Consider the following 26,511-nt stretch of genomic DNA (forward strand, 5'->3'; position numbering starts at 1 on the left):
TCCCTCTGCTGAAGCCACACTGAAATATGGCTTGTTCTTGGACACCTTAGGTAATTTCTTAGCCTCAGGGCTTTTGCCTGGAATGCTCTTAGAATAACTGACTCATTCTCATCCTTAAGTGAGCCCAGTGTCATGTCTTTAGAAAAGCCTTTTTCAAGTCATTTGCCCCCTGTTAACAGAGCACTCTACTTATTTTCTTTCTAGAACTTGTCCCCACTTGCAGTTTTTAAAAAAGTTGCTTCCATTTGACTTTTTCTGTCTGCTGTACCAGCATATGAGTTTCAAGAGGGTAAGCTCCCAGTGTGTCTTGTTCTCTATTTTGTTTGTTGTTTCTGCCTACCTGTTGTGTGTGTATACGTGTGTGTTTGTGTGTTGCATGTATGTTTAGTATTGGAAGAGTAGGCCCCGGCGACTAACCCAGTTATAACCCATTATATATTTTTCTCTGATTATAGTGTTATTCTTCAGTGAGATCCTAAGTTGTTTGTGGGTATAAGCAAAATCTTAGACATTTTCTATTTAGTCTCTGTACCTAATAGGTGCTTAGCAAATGATTACTATGTTGAATTGACCTGACTTTTGGGATCTGTGTTCAGTCTTTTGAAAATGCCTTGTAAAAGGTAATTACTGTGTTCTCCAGTGGAATATTCCTTGATGTAGAGACAGACTGGGATGGGCTGACCTTCTACATGTCTCTTGTTCTCAAAAGGGTCATTGATGTGGTCATTCTCAGTCTCCTCGGAGGGAGTGTGAAGATGCTTAAAGAGCATCCAGAGATGGCGGAAGCTCCTCAGCAGCAGTTGGGTGTTCCTGTGGTGAAACTGGAGAAAGAGTTGCCATGGGGCAGAGGAAGGGAAGACCCTAGTCCAGAGACTTTTCGGCTAAGGTTTCGGCAGTTCCGCTACCAGGAGGCAGCTGGACCCCAGGAAGCTCTTAGGGAGCTCCAGGAACTCTGTCGTCGGTGGCTGAGGCCCGAGTTGCACACCAAGGAGCAGATCCTGGAGCTGCTGGTGCTGGAGCAGTTCCTCACTATCCTGCCCCGCGAGTTCTACACCTGGATCCGGGAACATGGCCCAGAGAGTGGCAAGGCTCTGGCTGCCATAGTGGAGGACCTGACAGAAAGAGCGCTGGAGGCCAAGGCGGTGGGTGAGGAGGGGATCCAGGTCTGGCGCCCTTGGCGTGGGCAGGGAGTGTTAAAGAATCCAAAGATTTGAGGAAGCAGTAGGAGTGGATGAGGTGTGGAACCTCCCTCCTCTGCCCTCAGACTCCCTGAGGCCCTTTTTGGAGAGCAGTGGAGTTTTCAGCAAGAAAAGCCATTTCCAGGGGAGATGCTCTAATGCAGAAGGGCCTGAAGCCTCTGGTCATGAGGGCAGAGGCCTGGCCATATTTCCCTTGTGGGCATCAGGCAAAAAGAAGGCAGTTGTGATTGTTTTTGGGGTCCCTTATAGAACTGACCCTGCTTTGGACAGAGATGCCTCTGGGAAGGCAGAGAATCCTGCCTGGGGAATCTTTTTCCAGAAAAGGGTTGTCAGTAGCAGTGCTGTTTCTCTGTGGCTCACAGGGCTCCTGTAACAATTCTCTGGTGCTGCTGTAATGACACCAAGTGACTTGCACCACACGTGCTTCCTTGAGGTTCCAGCCATATTTCGGTCACTCTGTGGTACAGCCCCCTGATGGACGACTGGGAAAGGAGAGCAGGACTGATGACACCGTCTTGCTCACAAGCCCCCATCCTTCTGTAGTTCAGCCTCCCGTGCACACTCTCGTCACCCTTACTTCCTGTCTTCAGAATCCTAAGATAATTTTTTCCTACTCCCAACTCAGGAGCTTAAAAGTGGACCAGAAAGGCCTTGTTTTTATGTGTTTTTCTCAGTGTGAGAGTCCTCCTGATTTTCCTTGCTCTTTTTAATTTATTATTTTTGAGACAAGACAGGGTCAGGCGACAGCCCAGGCTGGAGTGCAGTGGCACAATCCTAGCTTACTGCAGCCTTGAGCTCCTGGCTCAGTTGATCCTCCCACCTCAGCCTCCTGAGTAGCTGACACCACAGGCATGTACCACCCTGCCTGGCTAATTTTTTTTGTTTTTTGTAGAGATGGAGTCTCACCGTGTTGCCCAGGCTTCCTGGCTCTCTTTAAAGCAACTGTTTCTCACTAGCCTATTCACTGCGGGGTCTAGGCTTTGCATTTTTTATTTTCAGCTTCTTCAATTAAGAATTTTTTTTTTCTAGTAGTGAGTATATTGTGCTGAAATATTTGGGCTTGGTGATGGCAGGTAGAAGGGATCCTTGTCAAATGGCATGGACAGATAAAAGTTGCTCAGGGCCTGATGCAGGGAGTTTAGCTTCCTTTTCACTTCCTCACTGATATCCTGGGGAAGAGCTCAGCTGATTTTTCCTGCCTCTCCCCTGAAGCTGGAGTGGTTCTTTTCTTGGTTCTCTTTTTAGATTTTAATTCAATTCCCTTCGTAACAGCCTTGCCCAGGCCTCATTCTAATCAGTGTTGGGAACTGTTCTTAGGTTCCATGCCACGGGCAGGGGGAGCAGGAGGAAACAGCACTTTGCAGAGGCGCTTGGGAGCCAGGCATCCAGCTGGGGCCAGTGGAGGTCAAGCCTGAGTGGGGGATGCCCCCTGGGGAAGGAGTTCAAGGTCCAAACCCGGGTACCGAGGAGCAGCTCAGTCAGGACCCTGGAGATGAGACGCGGGCCTTCCAGGAGCAAGGTGAGTAAGAGCAGATAGTGGGGATGTCAGGGTACAGGAAACTGCTATGCAGCCAACCCTCTTCAGAAGCCCAGCAATGGAGCAACTAAGTTACCCACGAGGTGTAATTGTGAATTTTCTTGGCTGCTTCCTCCACCTTAGGAAATAGATGAAGTGAAACTGTTTCTTCTCCCTTTACCCTCTGGTGTCTGGAGGGGATATCTGGGATCAAGCTTTCCTATTATTTTTCTTTTCTTTCCCTCAGATCCTTTCTAGAAACTACCAGGAAATATTCAGCTGACTTGCAGGAATACTTTTGCAGTGGGCAGATGAACTGTATCCCCCAAAGTAATATGTAGCTTTATTTTGCTACTGAATCTCAAAGGGGGTTATTCCCAGAGTGTGACTGGGGAGCATGAGTAGCCCTAAAGGGACAGGGCTGGGACAATCTTGCCAGCTGAGAACAGGGCTGGAGACACCCAGGCCCCAGCTGAGAACAGGGCAGGGGACACCCAGGCCCCTGTGCATGGGAAAACATGGTACCAAAGTGAAAAGTGATTTTTGTCTGGAGTCTCCTGGTTCCTGAGGTTGTGTGCATCCGGTGGGGCACACCTTTGAACAAGCTAACAGCATGACATCACTGATCCTTCTGATCTTATGCTTTTTGTCCCTGCTCAGCACTACCTGTTCTGCAGGCAGGTCCTGGCCTCCCCACAATGAATTCCAGAGACCAAGAGATGGCAGCCGGGTTCTTTACCGCTGGACCGCAGGTGAGCTCTGACTCCCTTTCCAGAGATCATGGTGTTGCTTTGATTGAGGTTCACCTTCCCCAGGGTTTCTCTGCACAACAGTGCACCCTCCCCACCCCCAAGTTGAGTCATTCTCCCTTCCTAGTCCTGGTGGACCTGATGGTGTGGTTTCCTCCGCTGAACCACCAGCCCCAGTTGTTAATTTGCATTGAACCTTATGTGTGGAGCCTGAGCCACAGATGGACTATTTATTTATTTTTTTTTGAGACGGAGTCTTGCTCTGTCGCCCAGGCTAGAGTGCAGTGGTGCAGTCTCGGCTCACTGCAAGTTCCACCTCCCAGGTTCACGCCATTCTCCTGCCTCAGCCTCCCGAGTAGCTGGGACTACGGGTGCCCGCCACCACGCCTGGCTAATTTTTTGTATTTTTAGTAGAGATGGGGTTTCACTGTGTTAGCCAGGATGGTCTTGATCTCCTGACCTCGTGATCCACCCGCCTCGGCCTCCCAAAGTGTTGGGATTACAGGCATGAGCCACCGTACCCGGCCACAGATGGACTCTTAATAACTGTTACAGATAGAAACCCCCTAGGGCTATCTAGGCCATGCTGGTTGGCCCCGAGGTAACCCTTTGTGGTTGTCCTTTATGGATACTTCTGCTGCTGCTTTTTCTGTTTTGGAAACTTCCCTGTCCCCTAACCTCAGCAGGAATGTGGCTGACTCAGGGTTGGGGCTTCCAGGAGCATTGAGCAGGGTGGTCTCTGTGGCCACAGAGGCCACACTAGGCCACACTACCTCGTTAACATTACTCATCTGCCACAAATGGTGTAACTGAAGCATAGATGGGGTGCTCTCTCTTCCACAGGGTGCTGAGTGCTACCAGGGAGGTGGGGGCTTTCCAGTGGGGCACCTTCGTCAAGGAGACGAGTCTAAAAGAGTTCTTTGAAGAGGAAAAGGTGTTTGGCAGAAAAAAGAAGGGGATCAACTCTGGCCCTGCTCAAGCCATATTTGGGCAAGGCTGGATGCCAGCATCATTTCCCTTTCCTGTTCTCCAAGGACGTACTTTGGAGGGGATGAGGAATGACATCAGTGCTTTTTAATTTGGTTGGACCCTCCCTTGTACCATAATAGTTCTTCATGGTGCAGTGAGTGAGAAATTGAGGATGCATTTATTTTATCACAGCCTTGTTCTTAAGACAGGGCTTGGCTGAATGTGAACTTTCTTCTTGATGAGAAGGTAAATAGCGGCTGCCAGGCTCTGTCAAGCATGAGGTGTGAGTGGAGGCCGCTGCAGAGTGGAAATGAGGTGCCTTGGTTGTTAGGCGCAAGCTGAGCCCCAGCCACAGAGGCTCAAAACCACAGTGGCTCAAACAAGTAGATTACTCCAGTTCAACTGTTGGGAGGAAGCTGGTTGGGAGGAAGTTGAATTACAGACATAAGCCACTGTCTCTGGCCTAGGATTCTTTCTTTATTCATAGCAATCTCCTGTTGTTGCAGGGGTTGGGGCCATTTAAAGATATGGCCCTGGCCTTCCCTGAGGAGGAGTGGAGGCATGTGACCCCAGCCCAGATAGACTGCTTTGGGGAGTACGTGGAACCGCAGCACTGCAGGGTCTGCCCAGGTAAGACTGTCTCCACCCACAGGTGAGGAACTGGGGAGTTCTGAAAGCTCAGGTCAGGGGTTCTGCCGTAGCTCTGGTACTCCTGGCAAAGGAAGGAGACTTCATGGCAGGTGGGTAAATGGGTCCAGCATGGACCACGGGGCACGAGGAGCTGCTTTCCTGTGTCAAGAGAGGAGCCGAATAATGGAGCAGGAAATCATGAGGCCATTATTCTGGCTGTATGGAGACAGGTCAGTCATGAGGACCCCCAAACACCTACACTGTGTCCATGATTAAAGACAAAGAGGGCTTGAGAGCAAGATACCAACAGCAAAAGATGGGGCATCTGAGCTTGTTCAGATATTTATTGAGTGCTCCCTGCATGTGGGCCCTGTGTTAGTGGTTTTCTCCTGGGGCAGGAAGTGGGCAGGACTAACGTGCATGAAAGCATCGGAGCTCACAGTGTGCATGTAGGAGGGCATGAGAGGGCTTCGTGATGGTAGAGGTCAGAGTGGCCCAAGTCACAGAGGAAGCGGAGCTGCGCTAGGCCTCAGGTGGTGGCTGGGTTTGACCTGGACTCAGAGCCTGTGGGGATGCAGCCATTGTGTGTGACAGCAGCTCATGGGAGGAGGAGCAGCAGGAGAGAGCCCACAGGGGCTGCCAGCAGAGCGCACTGCAGGGCTTTGGGGCTGTCAGGGCGAGGGGCAGTATGGAGAGTCTGCATGGGTGGAATGAGGACACCAGCGGGGAGAGGAAACACTGTGGCTGGAACGGCCTCTCCTTGTTCTTTGATTTTCTTCTTTTTTGTTTCATAACTTCTTTGTGGGTTGTGCACTGACCTCCCATCTGTACTGACCCCACCTGGCCTTTCCTTATCCTGAAATGCTTTGAAGGATGATCAGGATTATCCCTGTGCTTCCTTCAGGACATAAGAGAATCCATCCTGCCCCTCCACTTGCTGACCCTGACCTTGAGCATCTCCCTTGAGCTTTCCAGGTCTCGGTTTCCTCCGTTGTGGAATGAGACTGTTCATGGAACCTGTGCTCATGGTGCTATGAGGATGAAGGGAGTCAGTACATCTAAATGTGTGGTGACCATGGTATTGTTAGATTGTTTAGTTAGTGCTGAAATATTACTAAGGGATTCTTGTAGGAGCCATCAGCCTTCACTCATTTGTTCACCACAGAGCTGGACTTGGCACCTGCTCTGTGGCCAGTGCTGTTCTGGTCACTATGAAGAGTTAAAAATAAAGGTGCTTGCTTGTGGGGTCTTAGAGTTCAGGGGAAGAGGCCATGTGCATGTAATAGTGGGATAGGGTAAGGGGCACTGGGCTCTTGGGAGACCTGGGTCCAGGGCATGGTTGGCACAGCGTGACAGTGATGTGAGTGGCAGAACGATGTCAGCATACTTTACTTGGAGATGTGTGATTGCCGTGATGGCAGAGGATGACAGAACAAAGCAGGGGCTCGAGTGACAAGCCCCAGACAAAGGTGCCAGTGTCCTGGTGCCAGGGTCCCCCTCAGGGGTGTTCCCCTCCCAGTGATGCTGCTGTGTGGGGTGAGGAGCCCCTCGCCCCCATTCTCACAAGGTTTTCATGCCCTCCTGGCCATTTCTGACTGTTCTGGAGACTGGTTCTGTTCTTGTCCCCTCAGTAGCTCGGTGTCTCAGAACTCAGAGCAACTCAAGCCCCCACCTGAAATTGAACAGAAATGTTCAATTTCTGCTGAGGCCAGGTGACACGAAGGCCCATTTCCCGAGTGTACCATTCACTTGCTGTCCCAGCTTTCAGGTCTTCCTGGGATTCGCACTCGGGTTGTCCTGGTGCTTGTACTGACAGCTGTGTGGGGCTGGGCCTGAGCTGCTTCACCTGTAAAGAGGCTGGATGCACAGGGCAGGGTTGAGCTAGGTGGCTGCCCAGATCACTTTCAGTTGTTCATCTGTCCTCCTTAGTGGACCGTGAGGTGCAGACCTTGTCGTCTGAGTTGTAATTGCAGTCATGGCCACAAGGACTGGAGCAAGAACTCACAAGATGATTTGGAATCACAGAGGCAAAACGAGCGGGAGGCCTGGACTCTGCAGGCTGGTTCCCAGGGTGATGAGGGCCTTGGAGTGAGAGACGAGTGCTCAGGAGTAAGGAGGGGGCAGGAGTGAGGAGAGTGAGGCCGGCCATGAGGACTTGCGGTCCTTGTTTTAAAATTTTTTTCTGCGCAGAGTAATGTGATGGAGGTTTTACTTGAGGAAATTGGATCGACAGCAGGGTACGGCCAGTCTGGAGGGTTGAAATAATGTAGGCACCGGGGTAAGAGCGGGAACCAGGCCAGTGGCCATGAAGAAGAGGGTTTACTGAAATATGCTTCCAAGGATGGGCCACAGATTGGCCAGAGGAGAGGAAAGAGAAGAGTCAGAGAGGAGTCTACGTCTTAGGATCCTGGCTGGGACTAAAAATTATGTTACTCCTGTAAAGACTGGAAAAATTATGTTACTCCTGTCAGAAAGGGAGGGAAGCGTTTTCCTAAGAGGGAGGAAGAATGGAAAGTTCCATTTGTTGACTTTGAGATCTAAGTGGATGGTCCCTGGAAGTAGCTGTAAGTCAGGTAGATGGTCTGGGGGTTAAAATAATACCACGAACCGTTGCATTCCTGCTCCATGTGTGCAGTGAACTTCATGAGTGTACAATCCATTTTGAAGGTGAAGAATGTAAGGCTCAGAGAGGTTAATTTTCCCATGATCACACAGCAGTTGAGCAGCCAGTGCAGCACTCAAAACCGGTTTCTTACTGCTAGGTCCCTTCTCTTCCACTACTGTGTCTTTCTCCCAGTGTCTCTATTTATGTTTAGGTATCTCATTGTATTTATTTTTCCTGCAGCTTTATATTTTGAACTCTCTTTATGCAAATTTTCAAACATACAGAAAAGCTAAGACTAGTACAGAGAACACACTTAGGCCTTTATGTAGATTCACCAGTTGTTAATGTTTGCCATATTTAGCTGTATAATGTGTGTTTTTTTTTGAATGATATGGAAGTTGGAGGCATCTCAATCTTTCATCTGTAAATACTTCAGCATTTGTGTCACAATGACATTCCCAACATAGACCAGTAGCATAATTCCATCTAAGAAAATAAACATAAATTCCATGTGTGTAACATCTAGTGCATAGTCAGATTTCCCCAAGAACTAGTGGTTTGTGCATTGCATTTAGTTTTAATCTTACTATTCGTAGCACCTCAAAACTGAAAACTACCCACATGAACATCAGTCAAATTAATAAGTAGGTTGCAATCTATTATCTATATATCTCTATATATATACACAGAGACACACACATACTCACAGTGGAATACTATACACCAGTGAAAAAGAATAAACTACAGCTTCACACCATGACATAGGTGTATGTTACAAACATGATATTGAGCAGAAGAGGCCAGAAACAATGTGTGAGACAATTACATGAAGTTCAAGAACAGACAAAAAAGTCTGGACAGTGTGTTCCCCTTGGTATAATATATATGTGTACTATATATGTATATTATATATATACCGTATGTGTATATACTATATATGGCAGGGTATAGTAATGGAGGAGATGAAAAACGGGCTTCTAGGGACTGGTTATGTTCTGTTTGTTGAACTGAATGCGGTTTACGTGGTTGGGTTTGTTAAGAAAATTTGCATAGGGTGTGGTGATGCACACCTGTAATCCCAGCACTCAGTGAGGCAGAGGCAGGAGGGTCACTTGAGCCGAGGAATTTGAGACCAGCCTGGGCAACATAGTGAGGCCCCCATCTCCACAAAAAGGAGAAAAAGGGTAACTTGACATTTTTTAGTCAGCACTGGATCCAAAAAAAAATAAAATCTTTGCGTATACAAAACATAAATGGCTTGTACACTTTTACTTTCATGAAAAGTTTACAAAGTAAAATCGAAGCTGATATGTGTGTATTTCATATTTTATCAAACCAGGAGGCATATACTGTCAGGTTTTTTTTTTTTTTTTGTCTTCTAGTCATCTTGCCTAAAAGGACTCTAAGCACCACTTATTTCTCCTTTTCTTTTTTTCTCTTCGCCTCTTTCTTCCCCAGTACCTTTTCTTTTCTTCTCTTCTCCTCCCCTTCCTCTTACTCTTCCATAAACACCTGTTCTGTTAATTTAGAGAGAGTATAAGAAGGATCAGAGTGAGGATGAAGGAAGGGTGAGGCTGAGCATTTCAGCAGCATCATGGTCTCAGTCCTGATAAATGTGCTACCTAGGGGCTTTCTCCTGCAGGAGCCTCAGTGAAGCCTGCTTCATTCATTCAGCCAGCAGTTAGCAAGCATCTTCCCTGAGTCAGTCCCCTGTCAGGCTCCTGGGAGACCCTGGTTAGGCAGAGGGAGCATGTGGGCAGGACGGGGGGCTGAGCAGGCACCTGGAAGGTCTGGAGAGCTGCATGCTGCCCTGTGCTACAGCAGGTGTAGAATCGTTTGGGGAAGGCGCAGGACATCTGGATGAATGGAAACAGCATTTCCAACAAAGTCACATGTAAATAGGTACAGAATAATAAAGTGCTAGTTAGGTGCACAGTGCTGAAGAGGCCCAGAGTAAGAGAATAATCACGGTGAGTGTCTTAGAGGAAATTATTGAGCTACATTTTGAAGGAAATAAAAGTCTAGATTAGCAGCAAGATAAGTGGGCGGGCACTGAATTTGGCAGACTATTCTGTGAGAAGACATGGAAGTGGAAATAAGGAAAAAGAAGTAAGGAAAGCCTGAGTTGAGGTTGTTGGTCAAAGGAAAAAAGAGAAGGAACGGTGAATGGGACCCCTGTGAAGCAGAGTTCTAACCTGTAAATGTACTGCGGCTACCACAGAATCAATCTTTATCTCCTCCTGTCCTGTAGGCGGTGGGAGCAAGGAAAAGGAGGCAAAACCCCCACAGGAAGACCTGAAAGGGGCGCTGGCGGCACTGACGTCAGAGAGGTTTGGGGAAGCCACTCTCCAGGGCCCTGGGCTCGGAAGGGCCTGTGAGCAGGAGCCTGGTGGCTCTGCGGGCAGTGCGCCCGGGCTTCCTCCTCCCCAGCACGGTGCCATCCCCCTGCCTGACGAAGTCAAAACCCACAGCTCCTTCTGGAAGCCTTTCCAGTGCCCCGAGTGTGGGAAAGGATTCAGTCGGAGCTCCAATCTTGTCAGGCACCAGCGAACCCACGAAGAGGAGAAGTCCTATGGCTGTGTGGAGTGTGGGAAGGGCTTTACCCTGAGAGAGTACCTGATGAAGCACCAGAGAACCCACCTGGGAAAGAGGCCCTACGTGTGCAGTGAGTGCTGGAAAACCTTCAGCCAGAGACACCACCTGGAGGTGCACCAGCGCAGCCACACCGGGGAGAAGCCCTACAAGTGCGGGGACTGCTGGAAGAGCTTCAGCCGCCGGCAGCACTTGCAGGTGCACCGGAGGACGCACACTGGGGAGAAGCCCTACACCTGTGAGTGCGGCAAGAGCTTCAGCAGGAATGCCAACCTGGCGGTGCACCGGCGTGCCCACACTGGTGAGAAGCCGTATGGGTGCCAGGTGTGCGGGAAGCGGTTCAGCAAAGGGGAGCGGCTGGTCCGACACCAGAGGATCCACACAGGGGAGAAGCCCTACCATTGTCCAGCCTGTGGGCGAAGCTTCAACCAGAGGTCCATCCTCAACCGGCACCAGAAGACCCAGCACCGCCAGGAGCCGCTGGTGCAGTGAGCACAGCAGGTGGCAGGCAGCACCATCATTCATCTTTCTCACTGCAGGGCCCTGCGGGGCGCAAGGTGAGGCTGCAGGAAAGCACTGGTCCCATCGCCTTCCCACCCATTCGCAAATGCAGGAAAGGCAAGGCCTGGCTTACTTAGAGCTTCCAAGAGCATAGCTGCTTCCGTCTCTTACCCAAGTGGTGCTAAACAATTTTTCTTCCCATGTTTGAGAGAAGCAGTCTCCTGTGGTTCAGTTCAGGCTGAGATTTTCTCCTTCAGTGGACTGTCTGTGTCCCCTTGCCGAACAAGGCTGGGAGTAAAGGCATAACCGTGACACGTGTTGGTAGCTGGGACCTCGTCTTCCTGAGGGCTCTGTCCTGCCTGCAGGGTCGTTAGCTCAGACTCTTCCCCCATCCCCTCTCTTTTCCATTGAACAAACATTTATTGAACACCCTCTGAGCACGTGGCCGTGGGAATGCAGTGGTGAATAAGAGACTAGACCTCATTCCCCTGAGGCTCGTGCATTGGGGACGCATGCAACAGCCCATGACCCGAGGCATTCTCAGGGTATCTGTGCTGTGTGCTCATGAGAGCATCTTCCCATGACCACTCCTGCCATCCTGCCCCGTGCTGGAACTTCCTGCCCCAGCTGGGATCTGCTCCCAGGCAACTGTGTGAATTTTACATTATTTGGAGCCTCGTCTGTGTCAGGCTGTAACATTCTATCCTCATTTGTAAAACTTCCCCATCCATTATTCCTTGCACTATAACAACTGTCAACACCAACTGTTAGGAAGTTACTATTTTGCTATTGATCACTGAATAAACATCAGAGTATTTTAAAAAACAGTTCTCTAGAAAGAACTGTTAAAATGAGTCGGAAAGGTGAACTAGTATTAACGCCCTATATTTGATGGCACTTTATAGTACATAAAATTAATTTCGCCCCATTCTCATTTGACCCATTTCCCAAGTGTTTATTCAGGCCCTAACATGTCAGGAACTCTTCTGGGTGCTTGAGAGACATCCATGAATAAAATAGGGAGAGACGCCATTGACCTCGTAGAGCTTACATCTCGTGGATGTACCTGATCTTCAGAACCCATGGATATTCCTGCAAATCCTCTGGGCCTGTATTCATGGCTTTGTCAGCATCTTGACCTGAAATGCATTTGCCACCTACCTCTTGTTACGGAATGGTCTCTGCCCTCTAGACCCTTGTCATCAAGGCACTCGGGGTCCTGGACACCCACTGGGGATGGTGAGCTGGTAGCGACCTGTTTTGCATGAGTGCCAAGTCAGGAAAAATAAAGCTGTTTGTAGGCATTAAAAATATATACATTTCTTTAAAAATGAGAAGATGCAATATTTGTAAACTGTTGAAACTTCCTTATTGTGCCATCACTGAAGGGTTTCATTTCTGTTTAAAGTTCTGGAAGCTGCGTAACTAGCATGGACTGACTGCTGTGTCATTGTGCTGTGCCTTTGAACCCTGGCTGAGTGAGTGAGTTTGTCTTTTGTTGACAGTGTACTATAATTGCGAAATGTGGTTTGTCTTCTGATGCCTCTTAATACTGGATTCTTTTACTGAGATTTTGTTTTTTCATTTTCCATTGTAAATAAGGTAAATGGTAATGACTAACACAAAGTTGTATTACTCAGTCCACTTTGAAACATGGTTTTATCACCTGTTCTTGGCAGGCAGCATGGTGTTTAATTTTGACTTAGCAAATGGCCCTCCTTGGTCTTCCTGGCCCATTAGCCGTGCCCACGAGGCTGCAGTGACCAGATCGTAAATGTATCTGAGATGTCCACACAGGGCTGCTGCTGCTCCTCTGTGATACTGAGGTCCGTGTGCAAAATCACCTTTTTTTCCCCCCTCAATTATCAGAGCAGCTAGACAGGGCTGACAGCCAGGCAGACTCAGTGGGAGGCTTCTGGCCTGAGCGTGGCCATCCCCAGTGGGCGGTATTCCAAAGGCAGGTGGGGACTTGGGAGACCTCCGGGGGCTGCTTGTCACTCATCATTCTGTTTACCTGAATCACGGATGCTGTTTAATCATACGCAGCCAGCACTCCTCTGGGTTTCAGCAAGTTGGGATATCTTAAGCTTCAGTAGGAGCTGGGCCTTGCTGACTTTCCTATCTGGCCTCTTCCCTGTCTCCTGTGGGGCCAAGAGCTTAGGACAGTGTCTCAGAAAAGCCTCTTAGTAGGGGGTTTTTCCCATGGGATTGTGGTAGTCTCATTTTTCATATCTATTCAAATGTTAAGAAATATTTTGTTTTCTGTATTTTTCTATTCTTTAGAAATTTTTTATAATAGATAATTTCAAACCTATATAAATGAATCTTTATGTATTTATCATTTGACTTTATTATAAACTCATAATCAATCAATCTTGTTTCATCTCTGTCCACTCCTTCCTCCCCATCTTCTTCCCCCCACTGAAGTTTTGAAGTATATCCCAAGTGTTGTTTATGACCATTTCAGTGTGTACCTCAAGGTAAGGGCAGTTGGGTGTGGTGGCTCACACCTGTGATCCCCACACTTTGGGAGGCCAAGGTGGGATTGCTTGAGAGGAGTTTGAGACCAGCCTGAGCAACATAGTGAGACCTCATCTACAAACAAAAATTAACTGGGCATGGTGGTACATGCTGTGGTCCCAGCTATTCAGGAGGCTGAGGCGGGGCATCACTTGACCCCGAGAGGTTGAGGTTGCAGTGAGCCATGATTGTGCCATTGCACTCCAACCTGGGAGACAGAGCAAGACCCTTTCTCAAAACAGTTCCTTAATGTCAAAATATCCAGTGAATTTTAAGAACCCACCTAATTTTTCAATACATTATAATTTGTTTCTTTGTCTCTTAAGGCTTATAATCTGTAATACTTAACCTTTTCTCCTTGAAATTTATTCATTTTAAAAAACCGGATCGTTTATCCTGGAGAGTTTTTTACATTCTACATTTTCTGTTTTTTTTTTTTTTTTTTTTTTTTTTTGAGATGGAGTCTTGCTCTGTTGCCCAGGCTGCAATGCAGTGGCACAATCTCGGCTCACTGCAACCTCCCCGTCCCGGGTTCAAGTGATTCTCCTGCCTCAGCCTCCCAAGTAGCTGGGATTACAGGCGTATGCCACCATGCCCAGCTAATCATTCTGCATTTTCTATTTGCATACCCGTGACATGATTTAACATATTTCCGTGCCCTCTGTATTATCTAAAATGTAGACGTGTTTAGAGGTGTAATCAGATTCATATTTCACATTTTGGCAAGAACACATTATAGATTGTGACATGCCTTGTTTCTGTTCATATGATTTTAGAAGGCTTGATCTGTTTGTTTCATTAGTTCTGTAAATGCTTCATCATTTAGTAGTTGGAATATTTCTGTAAGAAATTTCCCTTCTTTAACGTAGGTTACCCTTAGATACAGTTCATACAGGGAAGGCAAGAAAATGCTTCATCCTCCTCTTGATTTGCCTGTTTTCAGAATAATGAGCTAGTTACTTTTTGTTTCCTGTAAAGGGAGTCAAGTCTGTAGAAATCAATGCATTCATAGCTTTTTGCTTTTATTGGTTTTTTTGAGACAGGGTCTTGCTCTGTCACCCAGGCAGGAATGCAGTGGTGCAATTATAGCTCATTGCAGCCTCAAACTCCCAGGGTAAGGTGCTCCCCCTTCCTTGGCCTTCCAAAGTATTGGGATTACAAGTGTGAGCCTCTGCACCTGGCCTGCACTCATAGATTTAAACATACTTGATATTGGTCAGTCCACTGCAGTTATAATTTGATGCTCAAATTATTTCACCTTCGACCAGTGGAGGCCCCTGGACCTTGGCTCCTGAATCCTTTTGACACAACCCTAATTCTCATTGACAGCTTCTTTGCTTTCTGGCGTGACAAGATGTTCCAGGCAAATGTCCCACATTTCCTGCCCCTTTTGAGAGTGAAAGTGGGTGCTATTTATTATGCAGGTACAGTGGTGTAAACCGGGACTCTCCAGGTCAAACAGGGGTGTTTGGTCAACTCATAGATGGGCCTCCTTTTGTATGACAAGGCATCTGTGGTTGCCTCACATCCTGATGATGCTGTACACCTTCAGTGTTTGGTTGCATGTGCTGTGCTGCTGGGTAATGAGGGAGGCTGTTGTCCTTTGCAAGGGAAACTGTTTTCTCCCTTGGGTGGTGGTAGAACCAGGTAACTGCCTAAGGTCTGTCCTGGGGAAATAATTCATCAAGAAAGTTTGGTGCATGTCATAATGTGTGCCATGGGTGTTGTCTGCAGGCTGATTACGCTGAAAATACTTTCAGTACCTGTTTTATCCCAGCTGAGAGGCAAGGAGAACCTTTCTTTCTTAAAAATTAAGCTGGTTTTGGCTGGGTGCAGTGGCTGACGCTTGTAATCCCAGCTCTTTGGGAGGCCAAGGCGGGTGGATCACCTGAGGCCAGGAGTTCGAGACCAGCCTGGACAACATGGTAAAACCTTGTCTCTATTAAAAATACAAAAATTTGGCCAGGCCCGGTGGCTCACGCCTGTAATCCCAGCACTTTGGGAGTCCGAGGCAGGTGGATCACAAGGTCAGGAGATTGAGAACATTCTGGTTAACAAAGTGAAACCCCAACTCTACTAAAAATATAAAAAAACCAAAATAGCCGGGCATGGTGGCGGGCACCTGTAGTCCCAGCTACTCGGGAGGCTGAGGCGTGAGAATGGTGTGAACCTGGGAGGCGGAACTTGCAGTGAACCGGGATCGCGCCACTGCACTCCAGCCTGGGCGACAAAGTGAGACTCCGTCTCAAAAAAAAAAAAAAAAAAAAAATTAGTTGAGTGTGGTGACAGGTGCCTGAGGCAGGAGAATCACTTGAACCCGGGGGGCAGAGGTTGCAGTGAGTCGAGATCATGCCACTGCACTCCAGACTGGGTGACAGAGCGAGACTCTTGTCTCAATAATAATAATAATAATAATAATAATAAGAAGAAGAAGAAGAAGAAGAAGAAGAAGCTGGTTTCAAGTCCCCTCCCTCTCCCCTTTACAGCACAGATTGACTTAATCCACTTTTGAGACAGGGAAAATGACAGGCAGCAACATGTTTCTCTAGCATGTACTTGCCCTTAAACTTCGCTAGGTTTCTCAACCCCTGCACAGTTAACATTTTGTGCCAGATAATTCTCTGTTGGCAGCTGTCTTGGCTGCTTTATGCATTGTAGGATGTTAGCAGCAATCCTGGCCTCAACCTACCAGATGCCAGTAGCACCTGCTGGCTGTAACAACCAAAGATGTTTCTGGAGGAGCAGTTTGGCTTTCAGGAAGAGGAAACAGTTCGACATCCCCTGGGGGAGGCAGAATTGACCTTAGCTAAGAATCACTGCTTTTAGCATTCAGGATAATATCTTATGTCAATTAGAATTTTTAGCTATTGAGAGGAGGACTGGAACTCCATGGACTGGATCTGTTTCCTGCGGAGTTTAAAGTCTCCACTTAGTTCCTAGAAAACAAAGGAGTTTTATTAGAGATCACTTGGGGGTAAAGGTAGTATTGTGAAGCAGAGTCAAGAGCTGTTGAAGTCTAATCTCAGGGCAGGGGCCTGCAATTCTATAGCAAACAAACTAGGTGGTCCCTGTGGAGGCAGCCTGGCTCTAGCACTGCTGCTTTGGGTTCCTGTCAGGCAGGTCCCTGCCCCAATGCCTCTGCATCACAATGAGCCTCTGCTTGGGTGTAGACTAACCTTCCCTTAGCAAGGGCCACTTAAGCGCAGTGCAGGCAGTTACAGGCTCTTTACTCCGTAACAGGAGACGGTAAATATTTGAATGAAAGGAAGACCTGGATTTCTACCTGTTTCAGCAATTAGAAGGCACTTAGGGTGAGAGCAGTTTCAGTGGCATAGTGGGGGAAAGCCAGATTCCAGTGGGTTGTAGATTTCTCCTGTGAATTCTAACTCATGTATAACTACTTAGGCTGGGTGCAGTAGCTTCCGCCTGTAATCCCAGCACTTGGGAAGGCTGAGGTGGGAGGATCATTTGAGCCCAGGAGCTCAAGACCAGCCTGGGCAACATAATGAGACCCCCATCTCTACAAAAAGTTAAAAAATTAGCTGAGCATCATGGCATGCTACTCAAGAGGTTGAGGTGGAAGGATTGCTTGAGTCCAGGAGGTCAAGGCTGCAGTGAGCCAAGGTTGTATCACTACACTCCAGCCAGGGTGACAGAGCAAGACCCTGTCTCAAACAAAAACTAATTAAAGGTCAAATAGGCGTCTCATACATCACACACTAAACCAAACCCTTTGTATTCTTCCCACCTTCAAAAGCTGTTTCTCCTTTATTGACTGATTGATTGGTTGAGACAGAGTTTTGCTCTTGTTGTCCAGGCTGTAGTACAATGGTGCGATCTTGGCTTAATTGCAACCTCTGCCTCCTGGGTTCAAGCAATTCTGTCTCGGCCTCCAGAGTAGCTGGGATTACAGGCGCCTGCCGTATCCCGGCTAATTTTTGGTATTTTTAGTAGAGACGGGATTTCACCATGTTGGTCAGGCTGGTCTTAAACTCCTGAGCTTAGGTGATTACCTGCCTTGCCCTCCCAAAGTGCTGGGATTACAGGTGTGAGGCACCGCACCTGGCCTCTCCCTTATTTAGTGAATGATATGATTCCCGCTCTCATACCCCACATCCAAACCATCAGCAAATCTTGCTTCTCTCATAGGCAATGATCTCTAGCTGTTTGTTGAGACACCAATTGCAGTTCTACTGTATTCACTTGCCAGAAGTTCTCCAAGCCAAATAAATTAACTTGGTCCTCTCACAATTTTGAATTCCTGTCCTGCCTATTTTCTGTATGATCTCAGGGAAAGATATACTTCTAGAGAGCCATCTTGTCCAGCGCATTCCCAGGATCAATATGTTTCAATAAAAAATCTCCATGAAAATTGGCTATGAAGCGGGGACGAGAGGCGATATTCTTTGTCACTGAGAATTAAACTGCTGGGAGAGGGAGGATGGAAATGCTTGGGTAGTATATGTGTTATGCCCTGAGAAGTAGAGGGACTTGGGAGGAGCAATTTGGCTTTCAGGAAGAGCAAATAGTTTTGCTGCCACACGCACTAGCTGTAGCTCTGTGCTATCATCTGAGTGGCCAGAGACCAGGAAATGGTGGCAAACGCAAGAGCTTCATGTTTTCCCTTCCTAGTCAAAAAGTGCAGTCTCTTGAGAAGGTGGTAGAAGAGCTTTTAGATGGAGATTGGGAGGAGAGAGGTGGTAGAAGTCTTTATTTACCTCCTGTATTAGTCTGTTCTCATGCTGCTATAAAGGAGAGAGGTTTAATTGACTCAGTTCCTCAGGGATAGGGAGGCCTTGGGAAACTTACAATCATGGTTGAAGGGGAAGCAAACATGTCTTTCTTCATATGGCAGCAGGAAGAAGTGCCTAGCAAAGGGGGAAAAGCCCCTTATAAAACCGTCAGATCTTGTGAGAACTCACTATCATGAGAACAGCATGGGGGTAACCACCCCCATGATTCAATTACCTTCCTTCAGGTCCCTCCTACAACATGTGGGGATTATGGAAACTTCAAGATGAGATTTGGGTGGGGGCACAGACAAACGATATCACCTCTTGTCCTTGACTCCCACCTGCAGGAGCTATTTGAGTATTATACTATCTCTGTGGCTGCAAAAATTTGGAGGAAAACCCGGTCTATAAGAATTTCACTGACTTCTGAAAACAGCCTCAGCCTGTTATATGAAAAGGGAAAGTGGAATGTACGATGAGAAGTTTATCATTGACAACCAGTTTTCTCACCATTTTTCCAGTCTTCATTTCTGTTCCTGCTGTCTAGACTAAGCTTCTGGTGGAGGGAATGGAAAATAAGTGATGGAAAAAAATCAGCAGTTAAGATTATGTGATACTGGTCCATAAATAGACCAATGTATTAGAATAATAGTTTCAGAAATGAACTGGGTTCTATAAAGAAATCTAGTATATGATAAAGATGATATCTTAAATCACTAGGGCAGAGATCGATTTTTTAAAAAGTGCTATTGGGATAAGTGATGATCTGTATGCAGCTCAGCTGAGATTGCCAGCAAGGAGAATGATGAGGAATGTCATATTAAATAGCTGCAGGAAGCCCTGTACCAATCAGGAAACTATTTACTTCTTAGCAATCACAAGAGACAGAACTCATCATTTTCAAGTTGTTTTTTGTCCCTCCCTCCCTCCCTTCCTCCCTCCCTCCCTCCCTTCCTCCCTCCCTCCCTCCTTCCTTCCCTCCTTCCCTCCCTCCCTCCCTCCCTGCCTCCCTCCCTCCCTGCCTCACTCCTTCCTTCCTTCCTGCCTTCCTGCCTTCCTGCCTGCCTTCCTTCCTTTTTTATTTTTTATTTTTTTTAGATGGAGTCTTGCTCTGTCGCCCGGGCTAGAGTGCAGCAGCGTGATCTTGGCTCACTGCAACCTCTGCCTCATGGGTTCAAGTGATTCTCCAGACTCAGCCTCCTGAGTAGCTGGGATTACAAGCGTGTGCCACCATACCCAACTAATTTTTGTATTTTTAGCAGATATGGGTTTCACCATGTTGGCCAGGCTGGTCTTGAACTCCTGACCTCAGGTGATCCACCCGGCTTGGCCTCCCAAAGTGCTGGGATTACAGGCATGAGCCACTGCACCTGGCCTTTATTTCTTACCTGTTTCTTTTTTAAATAAAGTTGGGGGGGGGTCTCACTATGTTTTCTAGGCTGGTCTCGAACTTCTGGCCTCAAATGATCCTCCTGCCTTGGCCTCCCAAAGTGCTGAGATTACAGGCATGAGTCACGGAGGCTAAGCCATTTTTGGTCTCTCTCCCTCATTTTTTTTTTTTTTTTTTTGAGACAGAGTCTTGCTCTGTCACCGAGGCTGGAGTGTAGTGGTGTCATCTCGGCTCACTGCAACCTCTGCCTCCTGGGTTCCAGCAATTCTTGTTCCTCATCCTCCTAAGTAGCTGGGACTACAGGCATGTGCCACCACCAAGCCTGACTAATTTTTGTATTTTTAGTAGAGATTGGGTTTTACCATATTAGCCAGGCTGGTCTCGAACTGCTGGCCTCAAACCATACACCCACCTCAGCCTCCCAAAGTGCTGGGATTACAGGTGTGAGCCCCTATACTCGGCACACTTTTGGTCTCTTGACAGCTCTTTTGCTTGTTGTGCTTCTAAAGTCACATAATAGGCTGGGTGTGGCGGCTTATACCTGTAATCCCAGCACTTTGGGAGACTGAGTCAGGAGGATTGCTTGAGGCCAGGAGTTTAAGACCACCGTTGCCAACATAAGGAGACCCTGTCTCTTAAAAAATAAAAAATATACCCAGTAATGGGATGGCTGGGTCATATGGTACATCTAGTTCTAGATCCTTGAGGAATCGCCATACTGTTTTCCATAATGGTTGAACTAGTTTACAATCCCACCAACAGTGTAAAAGTGTTCCTATTTCTCCACATCCTCTCCAGCACCTGTTGTTTCCTGACTTTTTAATGATTGCCATTCTAACTGGTGTGAGATGGTATCTCATTGTGGTTTTGATTTGTATTTCTCTGATGGCCAGTGATGATGAGCATTTTTTCATGTGTCTGTTGGCTGTATGAATGTCTTACACCATGGAATACTATGCAGCCATCAAAAAGGATGAGTTTGTGTCCTTTGTAGGGACATGGATGCAGCTGGAAACCATCATTCTTAGCAAACTATCACAAGAACAGAAAACCAAACACCGCATGTTCTCATTCATAGGTGGGAACTGAACAATGAGATCACTTGGACTCGGGAAGGGGAACATCACACACCGGGGCCTATCATGGGGAGGGGGGAGGGGGGAGGGATTGCATTGGGAGTTATACCTGATGTAAATGACGAGTTGATGGGTGCTGACGAGTTGATGGGTGCAGCACAGCAACATGGCACAAGTATACATATGTAACAAACCTGCACGTTATGCACATGTACCTTAGAACTTAAAGTATAATAATAAAAAATAATTAAAAAAAATAAAAAAAAATAAAGAAAACCAAAAATAAAAGTAAAATCACATAACTATCCTTATTTTACCAGGACCATATTTGAAAAATTCAGGATATCTTGTAAGACTTTTTTGGTTCCAAGCTCATATAAGTTATGCTTGTGCCTTTTTTTCCTTTCAACTAAGGTGCATGTAAGATTTAAAGTTTGTGATTTCTATTTTCACAATAGCCTTTGGAGCCTTGTGACGAAATGAGGTTGTCTAGGGAGAAGGCCTAGAGTGAGCAGAGAAGAGGATCTTGAGGGATGCCAGCACTTAAGGGCTGGCAAGTGAAAGAGCCTGCCAGGGAGACTGAGAAAGACCAGTGAGAGAGGAAGTAGCAAGTCCCGAGTGTGTGCTGCCCTAGAAGGCAGGGGTGGATGGTGGTTTCTAAAGAAGGCCAAGTTCAAGGGTGAAATGCTGGCAAGAAGTCAAACAAGATAATGACAAAAAATGTGCGTTGGCTTTATCAACACTGGTGACATGAGTGAGATCAGTTTCAGTGGCATAGTGCACGGGAAGCCAGATTCCAGGGGGCTGTGGATTTCTCCCTTGAGTTCTAACTCATATTCACAACTACTTACTTAAAGATCAAGTAGGCATCTCAAACTTACCACCCCAAAACCAAACTCTTCATTCTCCTCCCACCATCCAAACCTAATTCTTCCTCATCTTAATTAATGGACCCTCTGATGCCCCAGTTGCTCAGTCCAAAAAGCCTAGATGTCACTCTCTTATACCCTACATCTAAGCCATCAGCAAATCCTGTTGGCCCTACTTTCAGAATATAGACAGAGACAGGCAACTCCCCCCACTCCCTCCAAGGCTTCAGGTCCAATCCACCGTCTTCTCCCTAGACCTTGTCAGCTGTCTCCCTGCTTCTGCTCTTTCCTCTGTATACTCTCTTCACTATCCTAGAACCAGATAATCTTTTAAAAATAGAACTAAGATGATTTTACATATTGTTTGGAACTTTCTAAAGGTTTCTCCTCTCAGAGTAACAGACAAAGTCCTTCCATGCCTGACAGTTCTTCCCAGTCACGCCAGGCACGCTCCCACTTTTGTGTTTAGCTCCTGTTATTCTCCTTGCCTAGAAGCTACTTTCTCAAGCCCTTTACACAACTTTCTCCTTCTCTTCATGTGAGTTCCTATTTTGAGAGAACTTCTCTAACTATCTGTCATGTTTTTAAAACATGCCTGCAAATTTCTTGACACTCTTTTCACCAAGAGTTAGAGTCTAGTTCCTCTCCTCTTGAAACTGACCAAACTGACTCACTTCTAACAAATTAAATGTGAAGGCAGTGGTGCTGGGTCGTAAGAGGTGATATGTGGGATGCTTGCTCTTGGAACAGAGCTGCAATGCTGGGAAGAAGCCTCTGCCACATTGACAGGCTGCACAGAGGTATTCCAGCAATAGTCCTCACTGTGGTCACAGTGGACACCTAGCACTGACCATCAGTCAGGTGAGAAGGAACCCTCCAGATGACTCCAGCTCCAGCCCCTGTTTAACTGGAACCATGTGAGAGACCCTACAGGGAAACCGCCAAGCTCAGCCTGGTCACTCCCAGAAATGTGAACGAAAATAAATGCATGCTATTGTTTTTAGCCACTAAGTATGAGTGGTTTAATTACATAGCAATCGATAATTGGAACACAGCGCTTCTACAGTAGCACTCTCCATCAGTCTCTATTTTGTTACCCAGATTTATTTTTCTTTGTACCCCTTACCATTATCTGACATGTTATAAATTTGTTTTTGTTTCCTGTTCTACCACATGCCCTGGAATTTCAGCTGTGGGAAAGTAGAAGCTTTGCTTGTTTTGCTGATATTTCCTCCATTACGTAGAACGGTGCTTGGTACAGACGAGTCACTCAAGCTCAGATAGTTTTGTTAAATGGATGTACCTGTGGTCTGTGGTGTGAAGAAGGCATCCAAGTTGAACAGAGACAGTATGGGCCTGAAAGTATTGTGGAACTTGGAAAGGACCACATAGGAGATATTATTATTCTCATTATTCTTGAGGATACTTCTACCTCCCCATTAGTGGTCCTTAATAATGATTTTTTAATGGAGGTAATGAAGTTATTTTCTCTTTTTTTCAAAACAGTTTATTTTTGAAGTAGAAATAAAAATTCTGGTGTTTATAGGATCGAGTTTACACTTCCAGGTCTGTGAGAGTGACTAAGCTTCTGAACCTTTTATAGTTGCATTATGTGCAGGATGAGAAAGGGAATGTTCCTCTCCCCATACCCCTGAGCAAGCAGCCTGCAGGCCAAGACCAATGCCCATCTAGAAGGGCGTTTGACATGAGAGAAGGATCACTTTACCCTATGTACTCTGTTGGACTTTAGAAGACTGTGAGCCAGAAAGTCTCCTTACAAACCAGCATAGAGCAAGGTTAGGTAAAGGTCTTTCATATTTACCCATTGCTGCCCCTCTGTTTTTTTTTTCTTGTTCATTTTTTTTTTCCATTGGGCCAAATCATTATATTCTTCGCCATTACAGCAAATGCATATTGAACATTTCTTCATGTTGATGTCAACTCCTCATATCATTTTCACAGGCTTGAGGAGTTGCAGGATGGTGTAGGCCTGCCTTGCTCCCCACTCTCAGCCCCACAGCTGAGTTGAAGACTGTGGGTTCAGGCACACTGTGCAGGAGGGAGATTGGCAACCCGATACCAAATGGGGACTCCAAGAGGGTGCATGAGCAGAAGACTGTTCAGGGCCAGGCGAGAAGGAAGGGAGCTTCATCTCAGACGCTGACCCTGTGAGGCACACCACCCTTCATAAAATAGGGGCCAGTGAGATCCTGGGGCTCTGACCAAGCACGCACTTAATTCTTTTTCTTTGGATGGGATCAGGAAAGATGAAGGGAATGAGTTAAGGCAAAATGTCTGGGAGAAGGTTATCAGTGTTCTTTCTTCAGTGTTTGCTGTCATCATCCTTGTCATCATTGTCACCGTCACCATCATTAGCTATAGCAGCACACTTGTACTGAGTCATTGTTTTACACCAGGCACTGTGATAGATTCTTCTGCCGATGGGGTTATTTGGATAAACAAGAGCTTTTATACAACTTAAGAACAAACAGACCTGTTTGGGGTAGCATTTGGGGTGCACATGACTGATGCCAAGCAGAGCATGAAAAGGGCTGTCACAGAATTTGCATTCTGGCAGCTCTGGAGGGGAAAGAAGACCCTCTCCTGGCCTGGGACACTGGAGGCTTCATGAAGAAGATGATATTTGATCTGAGACTTGAAGGACAAGTGGAAGTTTATAGATAGAAGTGGGCAGGTGGGCTGCCTGAACAGCACGACGGGGACTAAAAGCATGGTGTGTTTGGTAGAGTGGTGAATTTCAGACTGACTGGTGCAGAGTCAGTGGCTAGAAATGAGAGGGACTTGGACTAGAAGGCAGTTGTTGTGACCCTCTGAGTAATTCTGTTTCCTCCTCCACACCCTTTGCAGCCTGAGTATTACCATAATTGATAGAAAACTGCATCTCACTCCTCCTGCCATGAACTCATTTTTATGAGGCCTTTCTTCATTCATTTCCTTTCCCAAGTCAATGAGTGGAGAAGCACATTCCTAAGGATTATCATGGCTGATTTCCTGCATGTTCTTCACTCACAGAGAAGCAATGCCAGATCTGGTCTCCTTTCTTTCCTTTCCAAGTGCATAACAGACCTTTCTTTTTTTGAAAAAAGAGAACACATAGTGGGACAGGTTGGGGTCAGCTCCGGTGGCCAGGAGGGTCAGACATGAGATCTTCACTGCAGACACTCCTGATTCAAGTGCCTGGAGCCATGGAAGCCCACCTAGCAGGAGCCAAGGCCAGGAGCGGGATGGCTTTGAGGAGGACGATCAAGCCTGGTCTCAGAGCTAGGTTCACTTCAAAATGTGGGGATGGTGGTGAGGAGGGGCCTGTAGCCGAGAGGATATCTACAGGGAGCTTGGAATTTGGGCTGCATGAGGGTTGAGGATTGGAGGAACTGGGGCCTGTGCAGCAGCTCTCAGATGGTTCCCCTTAGCACAGGCCATCGGCACAGGCTGCTGACTCCTAGTTCATTGTTTTCACATGGAATGTGTGACCTTTCCAACCCTCTCCAGGAGATCTGCAGGTGAATTTGCATCTGTTGATGTGGTTCTGTGTCTTTGGATTAGAGCTGATTCCCTTCTTGGTATCCTGGGAGTATCCTGTGCAGGGGCCACCAAGTGCCAGGCTTGCATATTACCTATTAGAGCAATGAGGGGGATTCCCCAGCCCTGCTGACAAGCTGGGACAACCAGGCCGTGCTCCTCCTGCCCTGTTTGTGGAGCCTGTCCCTGGGGTTCACACAGGCCCTGAGGGGGAACTCTGCTGTGTCACAGCCTGTGGGACAAAGCCTTCGGGCTGAACAGTTTCCCTAGAGCCCCCTGCGTGTCCTTGTTGCTCAGGCAGTAGATGAAGGGATTCAGCATGGGGGTCACCACCGTGTATATCACTGAGGCTAGTGAGTCCTCGTCTGTGGAGTGGGAGGATGAGGGCCTCAGGTAGACCCCTGAGATGGTGTCATAGAAGAGGATGACCATGGTCAAGTGGGAGCCACAGGTGAAAAAGGCCTTCTGCTTACCCCGGGTGTAGTGGACTCTGAGCACCATGACTGCAATGCGTGTGTAGGAGCCGAGAATGCCAAGGAAGGGCAGGAGGACAATCAGGCCCCCCACCAGCATGATCATGAGCTGGTTGAGTCGGGTCTCGAAACAGGAGAGCTGGAGCAGGAGAATGAGGTCACAGAAGCAGTAGGGGATGATGTTGCTGGCGCAGAAGTCCAGCTGGGCCATGAGGAGGGTGTGCAGCAGGGCATGGAGGCTGGCGATGGCGCCCATGAGCTGCCCAGCATCAGGGCGCAGCTGCGCAGGCTCATCTTGGAGGAGTAGTGCAGCGGGTGGCAGATGGCCAGGTAGCGGTCATAGGCCATTGCTGTCAGAAGGAAGTTGCTCCATGTTGGCGAGCCAGATGCAGATGTAGATCTGTCCCAGGCAGGTGCCGTAGGAGATGGCCTGAGTCTGCGTCTGGATGTTCTCGAGCATCGTGGGAATCGTGGCAGAGACAAAGCAGAAATCCACCAGGGAGAGCTGGCTGACGAAGAAGTACATGGGGGTGTGGAGATGGGAGGCTGAGCCAATGGCCAGGATGATGAGCAGGTTTCCTGCCTTGCCAACCAGGTACATGGCCAGGAAGAACCCGAAGATCAGCTCCTCTTGCTCTGGCCAGCTGGAGAGCCCCAGGAGGAGGCACTCCGAGGCACTGGTGTGGTTTCTGCGCTCCATGGATGACAGGTCCTGTGGGGAGAGCCAGACCAGTCGCAGACCAGTGAGAGATGAATTCCTGGGCCTCCTGCAGTCCCTCAGCTCTCATTTGGGCACATCTCTGTGTTCATTTGTTACAAACCCCAAAGCAGGCTGTCAGCCTATCAAAGGAAAAGCCTCAGCCAGGGAGCCCTACGGCCTCAACATACCCAGGCATCAGGGTTCAGTTACTTCACTGCTAAACTTCTGCTGACTCTGAACCCACGAAGCCCCATCTGCTGTCCCTCCATGGAGAATCCTGGTGGCGCATGGTCATGTATTCAGTGGTGGCAGCAATGAGGCGGTTACTTAGGGCATTTTACCCCCCAAGTTTTCATCACACTTTCATTCTTTGATATGAGCAACTGATAATGTCTCAAGATTAAGTAAAGACCTGTAGAGGCCGGGCGCGGTGGCTCAAGCCTGTAATC

The 26,511-nt window shown here is 47.5% G+C and overlaps 1 protein-coding gene across 7 annotated transcripts in view; it reads left to right on the forward strand.

Moving 5' to 3' along the window:
* Positions 1–26,511, forward strand: part of ZSCAN25 (zinc finger and SCAN domain containing 25) — a 69,814-nt gene that overhangs the window by 1,884 nt on the left and 41,419 nt on the right. For 3 of the 7 annotated variants that reach the window (XM_074034486.1, XM_005549182.4, XM_045389492.2), the window contains 5 exons: positions 710–1,142; positions 2,517–2,718; positions 3,376–3,467; positions 4,940–5,063; positions 9,920–13,134. In XM_074034486.1, the coding sequence (XP_073890587.1) occupies positions 756–1,142; positions 2,517–2,718; positions 3,376–3,467; positions 4,940–5,063; positions 9,920–10,752 (1,638 nt within the window). In that variant the 5' untranslated portion in view covers positions 710–755 and the 3' untranslated portion in view covers positions 10,753–13,134. Of the gene's footprint in view, positions 1–204; positions 290–709; positions 1,143–2,516; positions 2,719–3,375; positions 3,468–4,939; positions 5,064–9,919; positions 13,135–26,511 lie in introns of those variants that run through there. The other 4 variants (XM_015447117.3, XM_005549180.4, XR_010585179.2 and 1 more) reach the window with 3 other exon arrangements.

Source organism: Macaca fascicularis, chromosome 3 (genome assembly GCF_037993035.2).
Source record: "Macaca fascicularis isolate 582-1 chromosome 3, T2T-MFA8v1.1".
Taxonomy (NCBI): Eukaryota; Metazoa; Chordata; class Mammalia; order Primates; family Cercopithecidae; genus Macaca; species Macaca fascicularis.